We start from the raw sequence: 17,367 nt of genomic DNA, 5'->3' as shown, positions 1-17,367 counted from the left end.
TACAATTGAAGAATTTACAGATAATACAATATAAACTAACACAGCGGGGAATAAACACAAATACTGCTCAAGTACATTTTCAGTGTACTTTCTTTCCTATAATGTAGTAATGACAAAACAAAGAACATACCTGCTACATTCTAACAATGTAACTTTAAGGCGGCCTTCAGTAAGTGCCCATTGTTGTATATGGATATGCTCTTCATCATCTTCTTCGAATCCTTGCAAGGTTTGGAATGGGAAAAACGGCTTAAACCTGACAAAAGTAAAGATAAGTCTAAATTTCTGAATAATAAACACCACACTTTAAAGCGTAATAACAAAACCTACCTGTAGGAAAACAACACAAAACAAACATCTAATATTGCATGTGCCCTATAAAACCAGAGCTTACCACACTCCCCCATAACTGGCAGCAAATAGTGCCTTCTTGGTGGCACCCAGACTTCCTGGTTTTTTGGCATGCCCTCATTGACAAGGCAGGACAACTAGAACAAAGGAAAAGAAAATCTAGAAGCCACCAGTGGGCCCTGAAACTTGGGTGGGACAGGAGAGAGATTCTTTCTGGACCAGATGGGAAGAGTGTTCCTACAATAAAAGATCAAAATTCAGAATGCAATGTTCCATGGAAACAATAAAATTGGATAGCGATTAGTACTAGATAATGATAAATAATAACAACAACAACAACAACAATTAACAGCAGCAAAGGTATTTATCAGAGATGTTTGCTATTTGCCAGGCAGTGTGCTAAGAGCTTTACATGCTTTATATTATCTTATTCAATGCTCAAAATCCTGAGTGGGCAATATGATTAGCTTCCCACTCCAGGGTCTAACCCTGGCACTCCAGGTCAGGGTTAGAAAGGTTAAAGAATTTGTTCAACATTACACAGTGAGTGGCATAACCAGAATTCAAGCTAGTTTGACTAGTTGACTACGTAACACTTCAGTTACCTATGAACTATTCAGGTCTTTACATGCTCATTGTTAATACTCTTGGGTTTTACGTAGAAGCTTGTGGTGAGTTATAAACTGTAAGCTTTAAAAACTTTAATTTGAAACATAATTCATACTCCTCCATTAAAGCAAAAGACAAAGAAAATGAGAAAATTGGGCTTGAGGGCCTATAGTTTTCAACTAACCCTATATGCTGTCACTAGCCATGACATCTGTCTGCTCAAAAGCTTTAATGCCTTCTCACTAACCACACACGGTATAAACGATAGTCAAAAGTTCTTGGTTTCATATTCAAGGTCTACCACAATTAATCTTTCCAATGGTATTTTTCCTTATTAGAAACCTTCCAATCTAGGAAGTGTAGTCACCTCATGTACCCAGAAGATGCCATGCATATTGCTGCTTTCAAGCCTTTTGTACCAACTGGAGGTTTTCCCTATTCCTCAAAGCCTACCCAAACCCTAAACACTTTCTATAATCAGCTTTAGGTCCTACATCACAGCAGACCACACGCACTGCTTTCACTCTTCTTTATCTTGCAGTCATTTAAATTGCTGGGCACCTATGCCTTGAAATCTCAAATGTGACCTGGCTTCACAATTATCTTTACCCCCTCACACACACTATCAGGACTGAAGTATGTATTGATCTGATTTATAAAAATCCAACATAAAAAATGAAACAAACATTTAGAAAATATGAATAGCCCACAACAATTTATACTGAAAGATACTGATAGAGAGGGAGAAATACTATTTTACAGTTTCCCAATGAACAGGATTAAAGAAAAAATTCTTAGGGAAAGATAAGGAGGTATACAGACAATGCTCAGTGCTTTTCTCTTGCTTCTGAAAACAGATGGAAAACAGAAAGCCCCTTTAGTTTCCTAATTTCCATTGAAATCATTTGATTCAGACAGACTGGCACCAAATTTTTGAGAGGAAAAAAAACAACTACATTTATCATGTTAATACGATGTTGTAGCTGAGTGTTTTTAATAAACAAGCCTTATGGCTCCTGAAGAACATATAACTGTCACTCTATTTAAAAAAATCACAAAAAGCACTACATACACTAGCAACTTTGAATATAATAATCCAAGTTTGCTAAATCACAGCTGCTCTATGAATCAACTTTTCTTGTCAAGTATAAAGCTAAAATTTGATTTAAAAATTTCTCACAGGTGTGTGACTTCAATGTTATAAGTAGTAAAGTCTAATTTGGGTTTATTAATGCTTCTAGGGGGTTTGCTAAAAGGATTTATGCACAAAAATAAACTAAAATCAGAAAAAAATGTATTCCATTTTAAAATAACACACTAAACAGTGGGATAGAGCTACTTGTTCAACACCCTCTCACCATACACAAAAATAAACTCAAAATGGCTTAAAGACTTAAACATAAGACATGATACCATAAAACTCCTAGAAGAGAACATAGGCAAAACATTCTCCGACATAAATCATACCAATGTTTTCACAGGTCAGTATTCCAAGGCAATAGAAATAAAAGTGAAAATAAACAAATGGGACCTAACCAAACTTACAAGCTTTTGCACAGCAAAGGAAACCATAAACAAAACAAAAAGATAACCTATAGAATGGAAGAAAACATTTGCAAACGATGCGACCGACAAGGGCTTAATTTCCCAAAATTTACAAACAGCTCATACAACTCAACAACAAAAACGAAAACAACCCAATCAAAAAATGGGCAAAAGTTCTAAAGAGACATTTCTCCAAAGAAATACAGATGGCCAATAGGCATATGAAAGGATGCTCAACACTGCTAATTATTAGAGAAATGCAAATCAAAATTACAATTAGGTACCACCTCACACTGGTCAGAATGACCATCATTAAAAAGTCTACAAGTAACAAATGCTGGGGAGGCTGTGGAGAAAAGGGAACCCTCCTACCCTGTTGATGGGAATGTAAGTTGGTGCAGCCACTGTGGGAAACAGTATGGAGGTTCCTCAGAAAACTAAAAATAGAATTACCATATGATCCAGCAATCCCACTCCTGGGCATATATCCAGACAAAACTATAATTCAAAAAAAATACATGCACCCTTATGTTCATAGTAGCACTATTCACAATAGCCAAGACATGGAAACAACCTAAATGTCCATTGACAGACGAATGGATAAAGAAGATGTGCTAAATATATACAATGGAATACTACTCAGCCATAAAAAAGAACAAAATAATGCCATTTGCAGCAACATGGATGCAACTAGAAATTATCATACTAACTGAAGTAAGTCAGAAAGAGAAAGACAGATACCATATGATATAACTTATATGTGGAATCTAAAATATGACACAAAAAATGAACCTATCTATGAAACAGAAACAGAACCATGGACATAGAGAACAGACTGGTGGTTGTCAAGGGGGAGAGGGTTGGGGGAGGTATGGAGTTGGAGGTTGGGGTTAGCAGATGTAAGTTTTTATATATAGAATGGATAAACAACAAGGTCTTACTGTAGAGCACAGGGAACTATATTCAATATCCTGTGATAAACCATAATGGAAAGGAATGTCTATGCGTATAACTGAGTCACTCTGCTGCACAGCAGTAATTAACACAACATTGTAAAACAACTATACGTCAATAAAACAAAACAAAAGCTATTTGTTCAGCAAGCTACTAAACAGAAACCACACATTCACAAAGAACACTTGGTTTTCAAAACTTTTAGTCCAAGTCTTTAAATAGCCCAAACTCATAAAGGAATCCAAACAATGAAGTAGGCCACTTCTATCCCTTCCTTTTATCTTCCCATCATACCAAAAAATCCTTCCCTCATTAGCCTATATCTCCTGTGAACCTATCAACTTAAAAATGCCACTGTTTTCTCACTCAAGTTCCCCTTCTTTCTCTTTCTTGAGTCCCCTCACTCAAACCTTCTTTTACAAGCTATCTGTACTTCCTCTTGTAGAAAACTTTAAAAACCAACCTGGAAGATGGACTTTTATAATGACAGCATGAGACACTCCACTGACCTGCTCCCAGTGAAACTGGTGAAATTATTAAAACAAATATTAAAGCCTCTGGAAATGGTCCTAAGGGCAAACAAAGAAACTTCCATTCAAGAAAACCTACAGAAATATGGTAAGAAAGGTGAGAGTCTGTGGTGTTGGAGCCAAGATTGCTCAGCAGGGAAGAGATTCCACTGTGGACTGCTGAAGCGAAGAACACAGGCTGCCTCACTTCCCCAGCACACTGTCAGAGGGCTTTCTTCCTGGTTAAGAGCAGGGCATCAATGTTTCTCATCTGGCCCTCGAACACCTATTACTAGGCTAAGTTCTGGGAAAGAATGGTCAAAGAGTTGGAAGCTCCTTTCTTTGACCAAGTTCCCACTTGAGAAACAGAGACTCTACTTTGGGCATAGCACACTAAGAATACTGAGGCCTTGACTGTCCTTGCCCTGGCTCATGAAACAGTGGTTCTATGCCAAGAGAGGCAAGCCAAGAGAACCTTAGGCTGCTACCACCCCTCATCCCACCTCCATCTAGTGTCCAACAGCTAGAGTGGGGCTGTCACTCACAGAGAAGCTTGCCATTGTCCCCAACCCTAGCTCCAGAGCCCTGGCTCAAGGATTTTGCTGAGGGAGAAGGAGAGGGAAAGGCAGAACATAAAACAGCTCCTAAACTCTTCCCACACTTTGATTGGATTTGTGTGTAGAACAATGTCCCAGGGCATTGTTGAAAACAAAAGGCACAACGTCAGAGATTTAACACTCCACTATAATGATCCAGGCAAATCACTAAAACACAAATAAATAAATAATAAATCCTGGGAGGGGGAACCAGTATCCAGAGATACTACAATATATTATCTAAAATATTTGGTTTCCAACAAAAATTATGAGGCATATAAAGAAACAGGAAAGCATGATCCATAAAGCAGAAAGAAAGCAGTCAACACAAACTGCCAGTTAAAGTGGCCAGGTATTGGACTTAAGAGAAAAAGACTTCAAAATAGCCCTTACAAATATGTTCACAAAAAAATTTTTAAAGCATGATTAAAGAAGTAAAGGGAGGTATTATGACAATGTCACATCAAATATATAATATCAATAGATATAAGAATAATTTTTTAAAAAAACAAGTGGAAATTCTGGAGTTGAAAAATACAATAGGGACTTCCCTGGGGCACAGTGGTTAAGAATCCACCTGCCAACGCAGGGGACACAGGTTCGATCCCTGATCCGGGAAGATCCCACATGCTGCGGAGCAACTAAGCCCGTGTGCCACAACTACTGAGCCCGTGCACCACAACTACTGAAGCCTGCACGCCTAGAGCCCGTGCTCTGCAACAAGAGAAGCCACCGCAATGGGAAGTCTGCGCACCACAACGAAGAGCAGCACCCACTCACCGCAACTAGAGAAAGCCCGTGTACAGCAACAAAGACCCAAAGTGGCCAAAAAAAAAAAAAAGTACAATGCAATTTTGAAGTTCACCAAAAGGGTTCTGAATAGTAGATATGAACTGTCAGAAGGAAAAAAAAAAGTAGTGAATTCAAAGACAGAGCAACAGAGGTTACGTAAGCCAAAGAACAGAGGGAAAAAAATGAAGAAAAATAAACTGAGCCTTAGAGAAATGATACCATTAAGTATACCAACATACACATAAAGGGAGTGCCAGCAGGAGGGGAGGGGAGAAGAGAGGGAAGAGCAGAAAAAATATTCAAATAGAGGTAGGTAGCTAGTAAGCCCCAAAGCCACAAATTATGTGAGTTCATTCATATGAAAATCCAGAATAGAGAAATCTATAGAGACAGAAAGTAATCAGTGGTTGCTTAGGTTTGGGGGTGGTAGGTAGGCTAGGAGGATGATTGGTTGAGGGTATGGGGTTTTGTTTTTGAGGTGATAAAAATGTTCTAAAATGACTGTGGTAATAGTTGTAATATATCTGTGAATGTACTAAAAACCACTGAATTGTAGGTTTAAATAGGTGAATTATACAGAGTATGAATTATATCTCAATAAAGCTACTTTAAAAAAAATTTAACCCAGTTGCCCAGAGATAATTGCTCTTGTCATTGTTTTGCTATGTAAATGTTTAGTTAGAATTATCTGATTAAAGAAACAAAACCACAAATGACACAGCTCCATTAAAATAACTTAAAGCCCCTTTTAAGGCTTACGAAAAACAAAGATTTGTTGAAAGGCTACCATACCAGGTACTGACTGTATAAAGCATTTATTTGCTCACTTAATCCCCCCAAACCAGGCATTAGCACACTGTACATAAGGAAACAGTCCTAGAGGTCTAACAAACACTATACACTGGAGCCAAAATTGGAACCTATATTAGTTTCCTAGCACTGCCACAACAGAATATCACAGACCGGGTGGCTTAAAAAACAGAAACTTATTTTCTCACAGTGGAAGTCTAAGATCAAGGTGCCAAGAGGGCTGGTTTCTGGTAAAACCTCTCTCCTTGCTTACAGACAGCCACCTTCTTGTATCCTCTCATGACTTTTTTCTCTGCACACATACTCCTGGTATCTCTTCCTTTTCTTTTAAGGACACCAGTCCTATTGGATTAGAGCTCCATCCTTATGACCTCATTTAACTTAAATTACCTCCTTAAAGGTCCTATAACCTCAAATACAGTTACACTGAGGGTTAGGGCTTCAACATTTTGGGGGATACAATTTGTCCATAAAGGAACTCAAATATAACTCTGGAGCCTGGTCCATAGTTCCAGAGGCTGATTTGATTATCGACCTGTTTTCTGCTGGAATACATGCTCTAAACCTGGTCTGAAGTTACCTGACGAGGATGGTCATGGTTTCACGTATATTACTGTGCTTGATCCTCACTCACAATAACATGGTGAGGCACGGTTGCAAACCATTTCCCCATTTCACACAACAGGTTCAGAGAGAACAAAGAGCCTTGCTGCAGACTGAATACTTCATTAAAAAGTTACATGAAGATATATGCCAGCAAAATGAGGGCCTAAAGCAAGAAAGAAGAAAGTGATCCAGAAAATAGTGGATCCAAGTCAAGCAGGCAATGATGTCCCAAACCCAGATGACAGAGGTCTGGCAAACCAAGAGAGAAGTCCAATTTGGGGAAGGTGATGAAAACTCCAAGAAGGAGATCTCCAGGAAATAGGGAATGAATAGAAGAGGCAGAAGACATGAGAAGAGGTTCATTTTTCAATTAAATCTTGAAGATTTGGTTAAGGCAACTTGGTAAGAGAATAAAAAAGAATTCAAACTTGACTCTAGGAACGTAGTGCTTTAATGGCACAAAGATTTTGAAACTGGAATATAGAAAAGGAAGCATAAACTTGCATATTAGGCAGCTCTGCAATAAAAAAAAATTGTATAGACCTAACAATAACATAAATATTTCAATCAAGGAAGATTTAAGTCTGAACATAAATGTTATTATATATAAATAAGGATGTAGTTCAATGAATGAATTGAAAATAGTGATATAACTAGATTGGGAAAAGACAGAAGGGAAGGTGAGAGAGGATATCACTTAGCTAAATCTTCATCTATCTTAGCAGGAAGTCAATCAGTAGAAAATATCTAAAGTTGCTGAATCAAGACAGCTGTATGACTTTGTTGAGCAAAATATAGGTAACGTCATAATTAATTACTATAGCTAACATTTACTGAGTATTTACCACATAATAAAAGTTATTACATTTATTGGGCTTCCCTGGTGGGGCAGTGGTTGAGAGTCTGCCTGCCGATGCAGGGGACATGGGTTCGAGCCCTGGTCTGCGAGGATCCCACATGCCGCAGAGCAACTAGGCCTGTGAGCCACAACTGCTGAGCCTGCGCGTCTGGAGCTTGTGCTCCGCAACAGGAGAGGCCGCGATGGTGGGAGGCCCGCGCACCGCGATGAAGAGTGGTCCCCACTTGCCACAACTAGGGGAAGCCCTCGCACAGAAACGAAGACCCAACACAGCAAAAATAAATAAATAAACTCCTACCCCCAACATCTAAAAAAAAAAAAAACAAAGAAAAATCTCCTCCTTATAAAAAAAAGTTATTACATTTATTAATTCTCACAATTCTGTGAGATAGGTACTATAATTAATCTCCATTTTGTAGATGAGGAAATTGAGACACAGGTTAAATAACTTGCTCAAGGTTACACAGTAAGTAGTGAAGCCAAGAAAAGAATCTAAGCAGTCTGGCTTCAAAACCTGTGTTATTAATCACCGCCTCTTAAAAGTTGTTAAAAATAGAAATAGTACTTATGGTTGCTTCTGAGGAGTGTGACCTAGGGGAGGAAAGTAGAGGGTTTAGGGAAGTAATTGTTGATTTTAATTCTAAGTCCTTCTGTTATATTTGATTTTTAAATTATGTACATTAACTCAAATGAAAAGACAGATAATATCAAATGTTGAAAGGACGTGAAACTGCTAGTGTGCCATAACTATTTTGAAAACTGTGTGGCAATTATCTGCTACATAGGGATAGATGCTTAACCTATGACCCAGCAATCCCAGATATCCAATAGAAATATGCATAAATGTTCACCAAAAAACATGTATAAGAATATTCATAACAGCAATATCCAACTGTCCATCAACAATAGAAGGGATAAATTGAGGTACATGTGGAAGACGCCACAGCAAATATAATAAACAAAGTACATCAATACACAATAACATGGATTAATCTCACAAACATACTGCTGAGTCAAAGAAGCTAGAAAAACGATGTGTAAACACTATGGCTCAATTTATGTACAGTTAAGAAACAGGCACATCCCTGCCCCACACCCAGAGCAATGGTGGTAGAAGTCAGGATAGTAGTTACTCTTAGGCAGAGCAGGGAAGGTAGCGTAGCATATGAGGGACTTTCTGGATGCTGGTAATAATTCTACTACTTGTTCTGATTGCTGTTTTGTTCATTTTGTAAAAATTCATTGAACTAAATTTTTACAGTTAGTGTACTTTTTAAGCAGTGAGTTACACTTCAGTAAAAGTTTAAAAGAAAAACATGTTTAATTTAAAAATATGTGTTACTCTGATAACATTTTTAAAATACATATTTAAAATTTTACACCTACAAGAGACGCCAAGCCTTCTTCTCATATGTGGATCTGAGATACTCTTTTTTAACATCTAAAATATGTTTTTGCTCCAAGATGTTTCTTCAAGACTGTTCTATAAGCACCCTGAATGCCAGCTGGTGACATCTCCATCACATGGCACAGTAAAACCGTTTGCAAACACTGTGATCTTTAGAGAAAAAGGGTTGACTACAAACCCAATATAAAAATATTCTGCAGTCTAAATCTACTCTTAACTTCAGCATGGGTTCTTGTGTCCTGGCCAAAATAATAAATCTGCTAGAGTTTTCAACTCAATAAAAGGGAAAACTTTCTAACAATTAGAGCCAGTCAAAAAGGACACAACTGTCTCAATGCACTGCATGCCTTCTATCTCTAAAAATATTCAGGTAGAGGTTGGATGAGGCTTCGTCAAGGAGGGAAGGTGTATAAAGAACACAAAATTTAGAATCATACAAACAGATTATGGTCCCAACTCCTAGAGATGTGTTTCAGAATCATCAAGGGAGGGGAGCGTGGGAAGATACCGATGATCAAAAGTGGCCACAAGTTAATGATTGTCTGGCTACATGTATAATGGGGGTTCACTGAATTCTTAACTCTTGAGTAAGTTTGAAATTTCCCATAATGGAGAATTAGAAGAAGTTTGTTGTGCATACTAAAACCACCTGGGTTCTCTCTTCCTGTTTCCTTTCTCTTCTATATTTTCCTCAGCAACATCATTTGCTCTCACGGGTTCTATAAATTCCATCTATTTCTGCTTAAAAGTAAATGGAACACCTTTTCTTCCAACTTGCTCCTCCTCTCCTGTTTTACTGGCACCACTGATTTCACAGACTCTAAGAAACCTGAAGTTACCTTTTACTTCCCCCTTTCTCACAACCAACCAGTTCCACCTCCATTTCCCCAACTTCATATGGCTAAAATATGTCTTCTACTTTTCTTCTGTGTTCCCCACTGGCGTGGTTCAGGTTTTCAACGATTACTTAGAATTTTATGACTTCTAAAAATCGTGTTTCCTCTTCTTAAAAAAGACTATTTTCCTTTATTTATTTATTTTTATTTTTTATTTTTTAATGAACATTTAAGGTTCATATATAAAAGCTAACAGAGCAATAAGTCAATCATGAAATAACATACAGGGAAATAAAATGGAAAATAACTCATTTACAATTTCTCACCACTGAAGCACTACACACTGGCTGCAGTGAGGTGTGGTCAATGGTTCAGACAGTGGATGCTCAGGCCAAATGCCATGACTGTCATCACACTACTTTTTGTTTTAAGATCTTTTCTTTCTTGGTCATTGTTCAGTTAGTGGGGGGAGTCGGAGGGAGAGAAGTAAGTTTCATTCCCACCTCCCACCCAAAAAATATTTTTTAAGCAGTTAAATTTTTCCTTGGGGAAACACTGTATCTGTTAATCTAATGTACCATATATTTCTGTTATTAAATGTCTGCATAAATATTTGTTCATTCTATTTCTTAACATAAGATCATGCAGTACTTTCAATTTCAGAACAGTAAGAATTATCAAAGGTAATTAGTTTTGTACATAAATGCCCCCAGTTTCTTTTTCAATGAAAAATGTGCTCTTTGTGATATTTGTTTCTTGTGAGAGTTGGTCAAGTAATAATCATGGAGTATTTCCTAAAATATTTACTTGCTGGGAAAATTTGTATGAAATGACATTCAAAGTATAAAAAACATTGTTAGGTAACACTTGTAACAGTTAAAAATATACTTGTTTGTAAACTATCAATGTAAGATACTGAGCATCTGAGTGTCAGAGCCATTGTCTCCTGTTTTTCTGGAAAGTGGCTTGATTTGTCAATGTGACATCTTTGAAACATCTGACATTATATATAGAAACATCAAGGCAATATTATTTGTACATATTATTAAATATGCAAAAAGTTCCTGAAAGATAGTGCCCAAATAAGGGAGGTCTCCCAAGCTCAACCTCTCCTTGGTGCCCGTCACTGAACGTATGGCTGTCTTGGAGTTTGGGAGCATGGCAGCTCATTTTGGAGAGGTAGCCCCCTTTAATCACTGGCTCCCTATTCAAATATGTTGCCCAGTAAACTAGGTTGAAAGTGCCAAACAGGACTGGGAATATAATTCGGGACATTTTGTGGATCTTGCTGATGCTGTTGTAAGTCTTTTTGTTTTCAGAAGTCTTGTCTTCAGGTTTTACTGAGGCTGAAGAGGCATTTGAGGTCCCTGCAGGGGGTCTGCTCCTTTGCGATGTTTGGGGGGTGGGTCATCTTCCCAGTAGTATAAGCATTTATTGATTTATTTAGTGTAAGTTCACACTCCTTTTTCTTGATCTTGGCTGCTTCCAAGGCTTTTTTTTCCGTCACAGGCCCAGCCTCTCTTTGTGAAATAGTTGACGGTGGCAAACTCAATCAGCACAGAGAACACAAAAGCGTAGCACACGGCTATGAACCAGTCCATGGCCGTCGCATAAGCCGCTTTGGGCAGAGAGTTTCGGGCACTGATGCTGAGGGTTGTCATGGTCAGCACCGTGGTCAACCCAAACACTGTCCTGGCTGGGACTGATTCTTGGTTCAGCCAAAAGGACACTTGCGACAAGATCACAGTCATTATGCAGGGGAGATAGGTCTGGATGACAAAGTACCCTATCTTCCTCTTCAGACGGAAATGAGCTGTCATGATTGTGTATTCACCTGTGCTGGTGCTGATGTTCTCTGTGCCCACTGTCTGCCCCATCAGGTGGTATTGGTTTAGCCTGGAGCCGTCTTCTGCCACCACCACCGACTTGGCTGTGCCGTTGGTCCAGACATAGACAACTTCGGAATTAGGATATGCATAGCTGCCAAATTTCAGAGGGCAGGCATGGGCATCCATCGGGAAGTCTTCAGGTTGCACTGGGCACTCTGCTGAGATGGTCAAGCGCATGGTGTACAGCAGAGTGCCATCATACTCCAGCCGCAGCAGCTTGTTGGGCGTGGTCATGTTGTGGGCGATGGACTTCTTCCCATTGTGGAAGAAGGTGTCTGGAGTCCAGATTTTGCTGGCAAGGAGGTTGTTGAGAGGCAGGCGCTGCATGGGACCTTTAAACTGAAGCCTTTCGTCTTTCCAGCTTTGTCAGAAAAACACGTCTATGGTGCATTCCATTTCCGTGTCAGACACTGGGCCGGAGCTGGTGACGTAGATGTCCGTTCTCACCTGAGTGACACGCTCTCTGAGCCCAGGCCTCAGTCTGCTGTTGTAGCCATCCAGGAGTCCATCCAAGATCCTGGTGAATATTGTGATGTTGTCATTGGTTTCATCTTTTACAGAACTGGTTGGCATTTGTGAAAAGCCAAAGTGACTGGCTAAGTTCATGGAAACAGAAGAAGGTTTTTGATCATGATAAGGCTAGAGAACGTTCCATTGTCCATTCCCAATAAGAATAATAGCTGAAGCAGATAAATTTGGAAGAATAACTGTTCCTTTCTCCACCTTGATCTTGAAACTTTCTGAAATATTTGCCACGCGTTCAAAGTCAGCAAGCTACTCCTTGTTCTGCAAGGTGCCTGCGCGCCCGCCCAGGAAGGCAAGCCGTCAGCGAGGGTGCATCCTCCTCCTCCTCCGCCTGCTCTCAACCAGCTGGCAGGAGCGGAAGGCCAGTGCGGCGTCACCGCCCCATGCTGCCAGCGTGAACTTCCCCAGTCCTCCCGGGCAAAGGGCTCCGGTGCCCCCCGCACCGCGCTCCTGCCGCCACCCTGCGGCTCCGCTCCGCAACCGAGGCCGCGCTCTGCCCTGCTGCAGCTACCCCCCAAAAAAGACTATTTTCTTAACCAAAAGCAAAAGTCCGTGTCTTTTATTTTCTTTAATAAAACGCTACCTCACAGGATTATTACAAAGATTTAGGAGTTCATACATGTGAAGCACCTCATAGAATTCCCAGCATGTAACAGGTACACGAATCCTGGTTTTCTTCCTTCTCTGTGCTTGAGTCTCATCAAACTGGCTTCCTTACTGAATCCCTAAAGATATCATACAGTGTCCTGATTCTGTTCCTTTGCTATTTCTCCTACCTACACTGAACTTCCATCCCATCTTCCTATGTCTAAAGCTACACTATCCCTTAACAAGCAGCTCAAATGTCATCTCATCCCTTCAACAAATATGTTTACTGTATTCAAGGATAGAGAGACCAATCAAAGTCAGGCACTCAGAGACTACAGACTTATTTCAGGGTCAGGAATGCAAGCATCACTACATCCTGCCCAAGGAAGAGAGGAGAACAAGTAGATATAAATTAGGTAATTGGGAGTTCTGTGTGGTTTTTGCCTTTCAGTCTGACAGTCTTGACTCTCTCACATTAGGAACAAACATAAATGTGCTCCCAAATCTCCTAAACCAAATATATAAACTAGATAAATCAGTGGTGATGGTTTCAAAATGTGTCTTCATTTACGTTCTTCAGAGGCTCCTCAGTGGTCCTTTAAATAATGAGTTCCCCTGCTGCATTTAAATATCATCACAAACCTCTATTAGCCATTACTTGTATGGTGCACATTATTATGCAAAGTATGGTGCACTAATACAAAACTACATGTAACTAGAAAGAAAACAAAGTACAAATAGTTCGAAACATTCTTAATTTTCTATATTCGTAAACCATGAACCTAAATTTCAAATCTATTTTACGTAGACAATTCAACTGATATTACATTAAAAAGACAATTCATACACCAAGCTCCTCCACACTTAGCAAGGTTAACACAGCCACATTATTTCTCCTGAGAGACGTGTCTGCCTGCTAATCACTCTGATCCCATAACTAGCCCCACATGGTAAGCTCCTTTTCACTATTCAAGTTCTTCAGAGCCACCTCCTCTCTAACCAGCACCCCTACCCCCCCCACCATCTGGTCACTGCTTCCCCATCTATGTTCTACAAGCACTTTATACACACTTCTGTTATGCCACTAATCACCCCATTTACATGTCTGTCTCTCTGTAGTTCTCCCACACCTCCCACTCCTCCCAACTAAACAGGGAGTTGCCTGAGGAGAGGAAACATATATGGCAGGTAGTACAGAACTGTGGTAAGAGCAGACTCTGTAGCCAGACAGCTTGGCTTGGGATCCCATTCTGCTGCTTCGTAGCAATATGACCCTGAGCAAACTCTTGCCTTTAAGCCTGTTGCCTCATATGCAGAAGGAGGATAATAATTACACCAACCTCACAGTGCTGTTATAAGAATTACATGAAATAATTTAAAGCACTTAGCATCCCTCACTTCTCAGCTTCTTTGTGACATGGTAGTTTAAAGCAGTGTTAAGGACGCAGGTTTTAGTTAGGGCTTGGTTTCGAATTTTAGGTCCAACACTTATTAGCTCTGAGACCTTGGGCAAACTATTTCAACTTTGAGAGCCTCAGTCTCTTCATCTGTAAAAGTAGGATAATAACTAGCATCTATGTTAGGGTTACTGTAAGGATTAGACGAGAAAGTTCACATAAAGCCTCTGGCACAGGGAAGTGCTCTAGAAATATTTCCTATCAAGCTTTCTATTTATTTATTTGAAGGCTGGTCTCCTAGAGACATGTCAGACAGCAAACTTCTTTCCTTCCACAAGGAACCATATCAGGACTAAGCATTCGCCAAGTATGATGTTCAAGGTTATAGCTGTTTGTCTTGCTTGGACTTCAGATTTCCCACGGCCATGATTTCAGTCACTATACTAGTTGTCCTTTGTGAGGATATAAACTTGCAAGTGCAAGGAAACAAGTTAATAATAGCCAGCGCGCTTTCCTGCCTTAGGTATCACCTTTATACCTCCGTGTCATTAAGCTTCTTAACTAAGGCTTATATTAAACTGAATATATTAAGAAACTGACTTAAGGAAGCCCATGCAGAATTGTTCTATTTATGGAATTCCTTGGTGTGCACTAGGCTGACAAAGTTCATATTTGGGAAAATGATTTTAATTTCTGTACTCCTAGGGAGAAAAAAGTACTCCTAAGTGGTAATGAAACTAAAATGAACAAGGATAACAAATACTGTTACACAGAAACGTTTCCCACCTGCTCATCCATACACCGTCTACCTAATATGAAAGGTTCACTTTTACCTAAACTCCTAATTCTGCACAGACTGATCAAGATCTAAAATGCTTCAAAATTTTCTGAAGCAGTTTTATATATACGTTGAACAAGAGTGATAATAGAGGCTGTAAGTCCCTCATAAAAGAACTCAATAGCTGGTGACTCAAAGATGAGTCAATGTTAACTGATCTCCTATGCAGGAGAGAGATAAAGTATCAAATGAGATGAGTGGCTCAGGGAACCAAAGTAATTCTCTTGACCATGTCTAATAAATCGCCTATCTTTTTATGTTCATCACAACCTACAATGTGAAGGTCTCTTACCGTAGCCTATGATCAATTAAATTGAAACTCTCAGCTTTCACAAAGCTAAGAAAAAGGGCAGAGCAGTGAGAACTGTCCTCAAATCCCAACTCCTTCTATTCCTCTCTACCAGCTTTCCAATACATGCCTTTGAATAAGGGAATATAAAAATTACCACTTTATATGACTCTAGCACATTTACAAATTACATAATAATTTCATAGACATCCTTGATTCTCAAAACTCATAACAATGTACAGCATTATAAGTCTTATTTTACATGTGAAAAAACTAAGGATAAAAAAAAACTAAGGATGAGGAAGTTCAAGTAATAGCTTTCTGTGATCACATAGCAAATGGTACAGTCAAAACTGCAACACATCCACCCAGCCTGTGCTCCTTACAACACCAAGATGTACAAGCAATACTATAAAGCAACAAAAACATGTATGTATTTAATATTCATTAAAGCTGACTCAGAAAGTGAGGCAATAGGGGCATCTCCTTTACATATGGCAAAAAATAAACTTCAGGTTAGACCAGCAGTTCTCAAATATTCTGTTCACAGGGCCCCTATACATTTTAAAAAATTATTAAGGACTCCAAAAAGCTGTTGTTTATATGGGTTGTATGAATTCATATTTGTCACATTAGAAACTAGAAATAATACATTTAAACATAAGACTACAAAAGCTCACATTCCATTAGCCTTCAGGGTGATGATGTCATCGCGTATCAGGAAACTCCTGGAAAATTCCATTGTACACTTATGAGAAAATGAGAGTGAAAAAGGTGAATAACATGTTTGTATTATAATGAGAATAGTTTTGACTTGGTAGACTGCCCTGTAAGGCTCTCAAAGTCCAAAGGGGTCCTCAAACCATACTTTGAAAACCATTAGTAACAACTCTTAGTCATGGCAAATCTTCTTAAATTCCAAGTTGTAACTCATTATTTTACTTTAAGTACATTGTTTCTCACACTAGATTAAAAAAAATCTTGAAGGAAGGAAGGACTGTTTTATTTATTCCCTCACTGCGCTAATTCTCTTTGCAGTGCACTGTGCCCTGGACAAAGATGGTACTAAACATTTACTGAGTAAACTGAATCTCTTCTGAAATCTAGTGGATGGGGGAAAAGAAAACATCTTATGCCAAAATTATCACCTCCCTACTATGTAAAGATAGGAAAGATGAAGTATGTAACACAGAGGTCTGTCTTAAGTCAGTTAGCTGTATTGAACAGACAAAAACTCCATTCCAGATATGAAGTAAGAAACAGCAAAAGATCTGAACAAGAGAAATGAGGCAAAAGTTAATACTTTAAGGTTATAAATGTCCAGCTTTCCCCTCAGTTTTCTCTATCCAAATAAAAGTAGCAAAGCATTTTCTGAACTATCAATGATTTTTAATATTATCTATATCTATGCTACACTTAGTTCATAACGAATCACCTAACTAAAGTCAGAACTTATTAAATGAAAATATATTAAAGATGATTTGCCCCTGCACATTTAGGAGAAATTCCTACATTACACCTATGCAGAAATAACAGAGAAGTGAATAATAACGCCACCTCATTCTTTTCTCTAAGAACTTTAAAAACTTTAGATTTTTGCTTCATTCAGTATCAAAAATTACAAGTTACATGACTTACCCAACTATGCACTAAATAAAGAAATCCACAGTAAACAGATGTTCCTAATCATATACTCCTACTATTTCAGGGCAAGAGGCTGAGTTACTTTCAAGAAAAACCTTAAGAGCACAGAGGCTCCAACAATTATTACCACAGATTCTGGTCTAAAATGCTTGTTGAGTGGCATGAATCTCAGAATGAATCCAAATCCTAACTCTATAGTACTAAAAAATTCAAATAGTTTGAATAATTTACTTAAATATTTTAAGTAAGCAATTTACCCCCAAAATGGCTTATAATTTAGATAAATTGTATTCATGGGCTTTACTACAGACTAAGATGGTCA

The 17,367-nt window shown here is 38.8% G+C and overlaps 1 protein-coding gene and 1 pseudogene across 1 annotated transcript in view; both read right to left on the bottom strand.

The window, feature by feature from the left end:
* Window positions 1-17,367, bottom strand: part of PDZD8 (PDZ domain containing 8) — an 86,751-nt gene that overhangs the window by 57,899 nt on the left and 11,485 nt on the right. Inside the window, exon 2 of the mRNA XM_060099107.1 lies at window positions 131-256. Within this exon, the coding sequence (XP_059955090.1) occupies window positions 131-256 (126 nt within the window). The remainder of the gene's footprint in view (window positions 1-130; window positions 257-17,367) is intronic.
* On the bottom strand, window positions 10,905-12,426 carry LOC132489459 (gamma-aminobutyric acid receptor subunit alpha-5-like; annotated as a pseudogene).

This window comes from Mesoplodon densirostris, chromosome 1, assembly GCF_025265405.1.
Source record: "Mesoplodon densirostris isolate mMesDen1 chromosome 1, mMesDen1 primary haplotype, whole genome shotgun sequence".
In the NCBI taxonomy this organism is placed as follows: domain Eukaryota; kingdom Metazoa; phylum Chordata; class Mammalia; order Artiodactyla; family Ziphiidae; genus Mesoplodon; species Mesoplodon densirostris.
The sequence above is the reverse complement of the archived record's forward strand: the minus strand, read 5'-3'. Positions and strand labels throughout refer to the sequence as shown.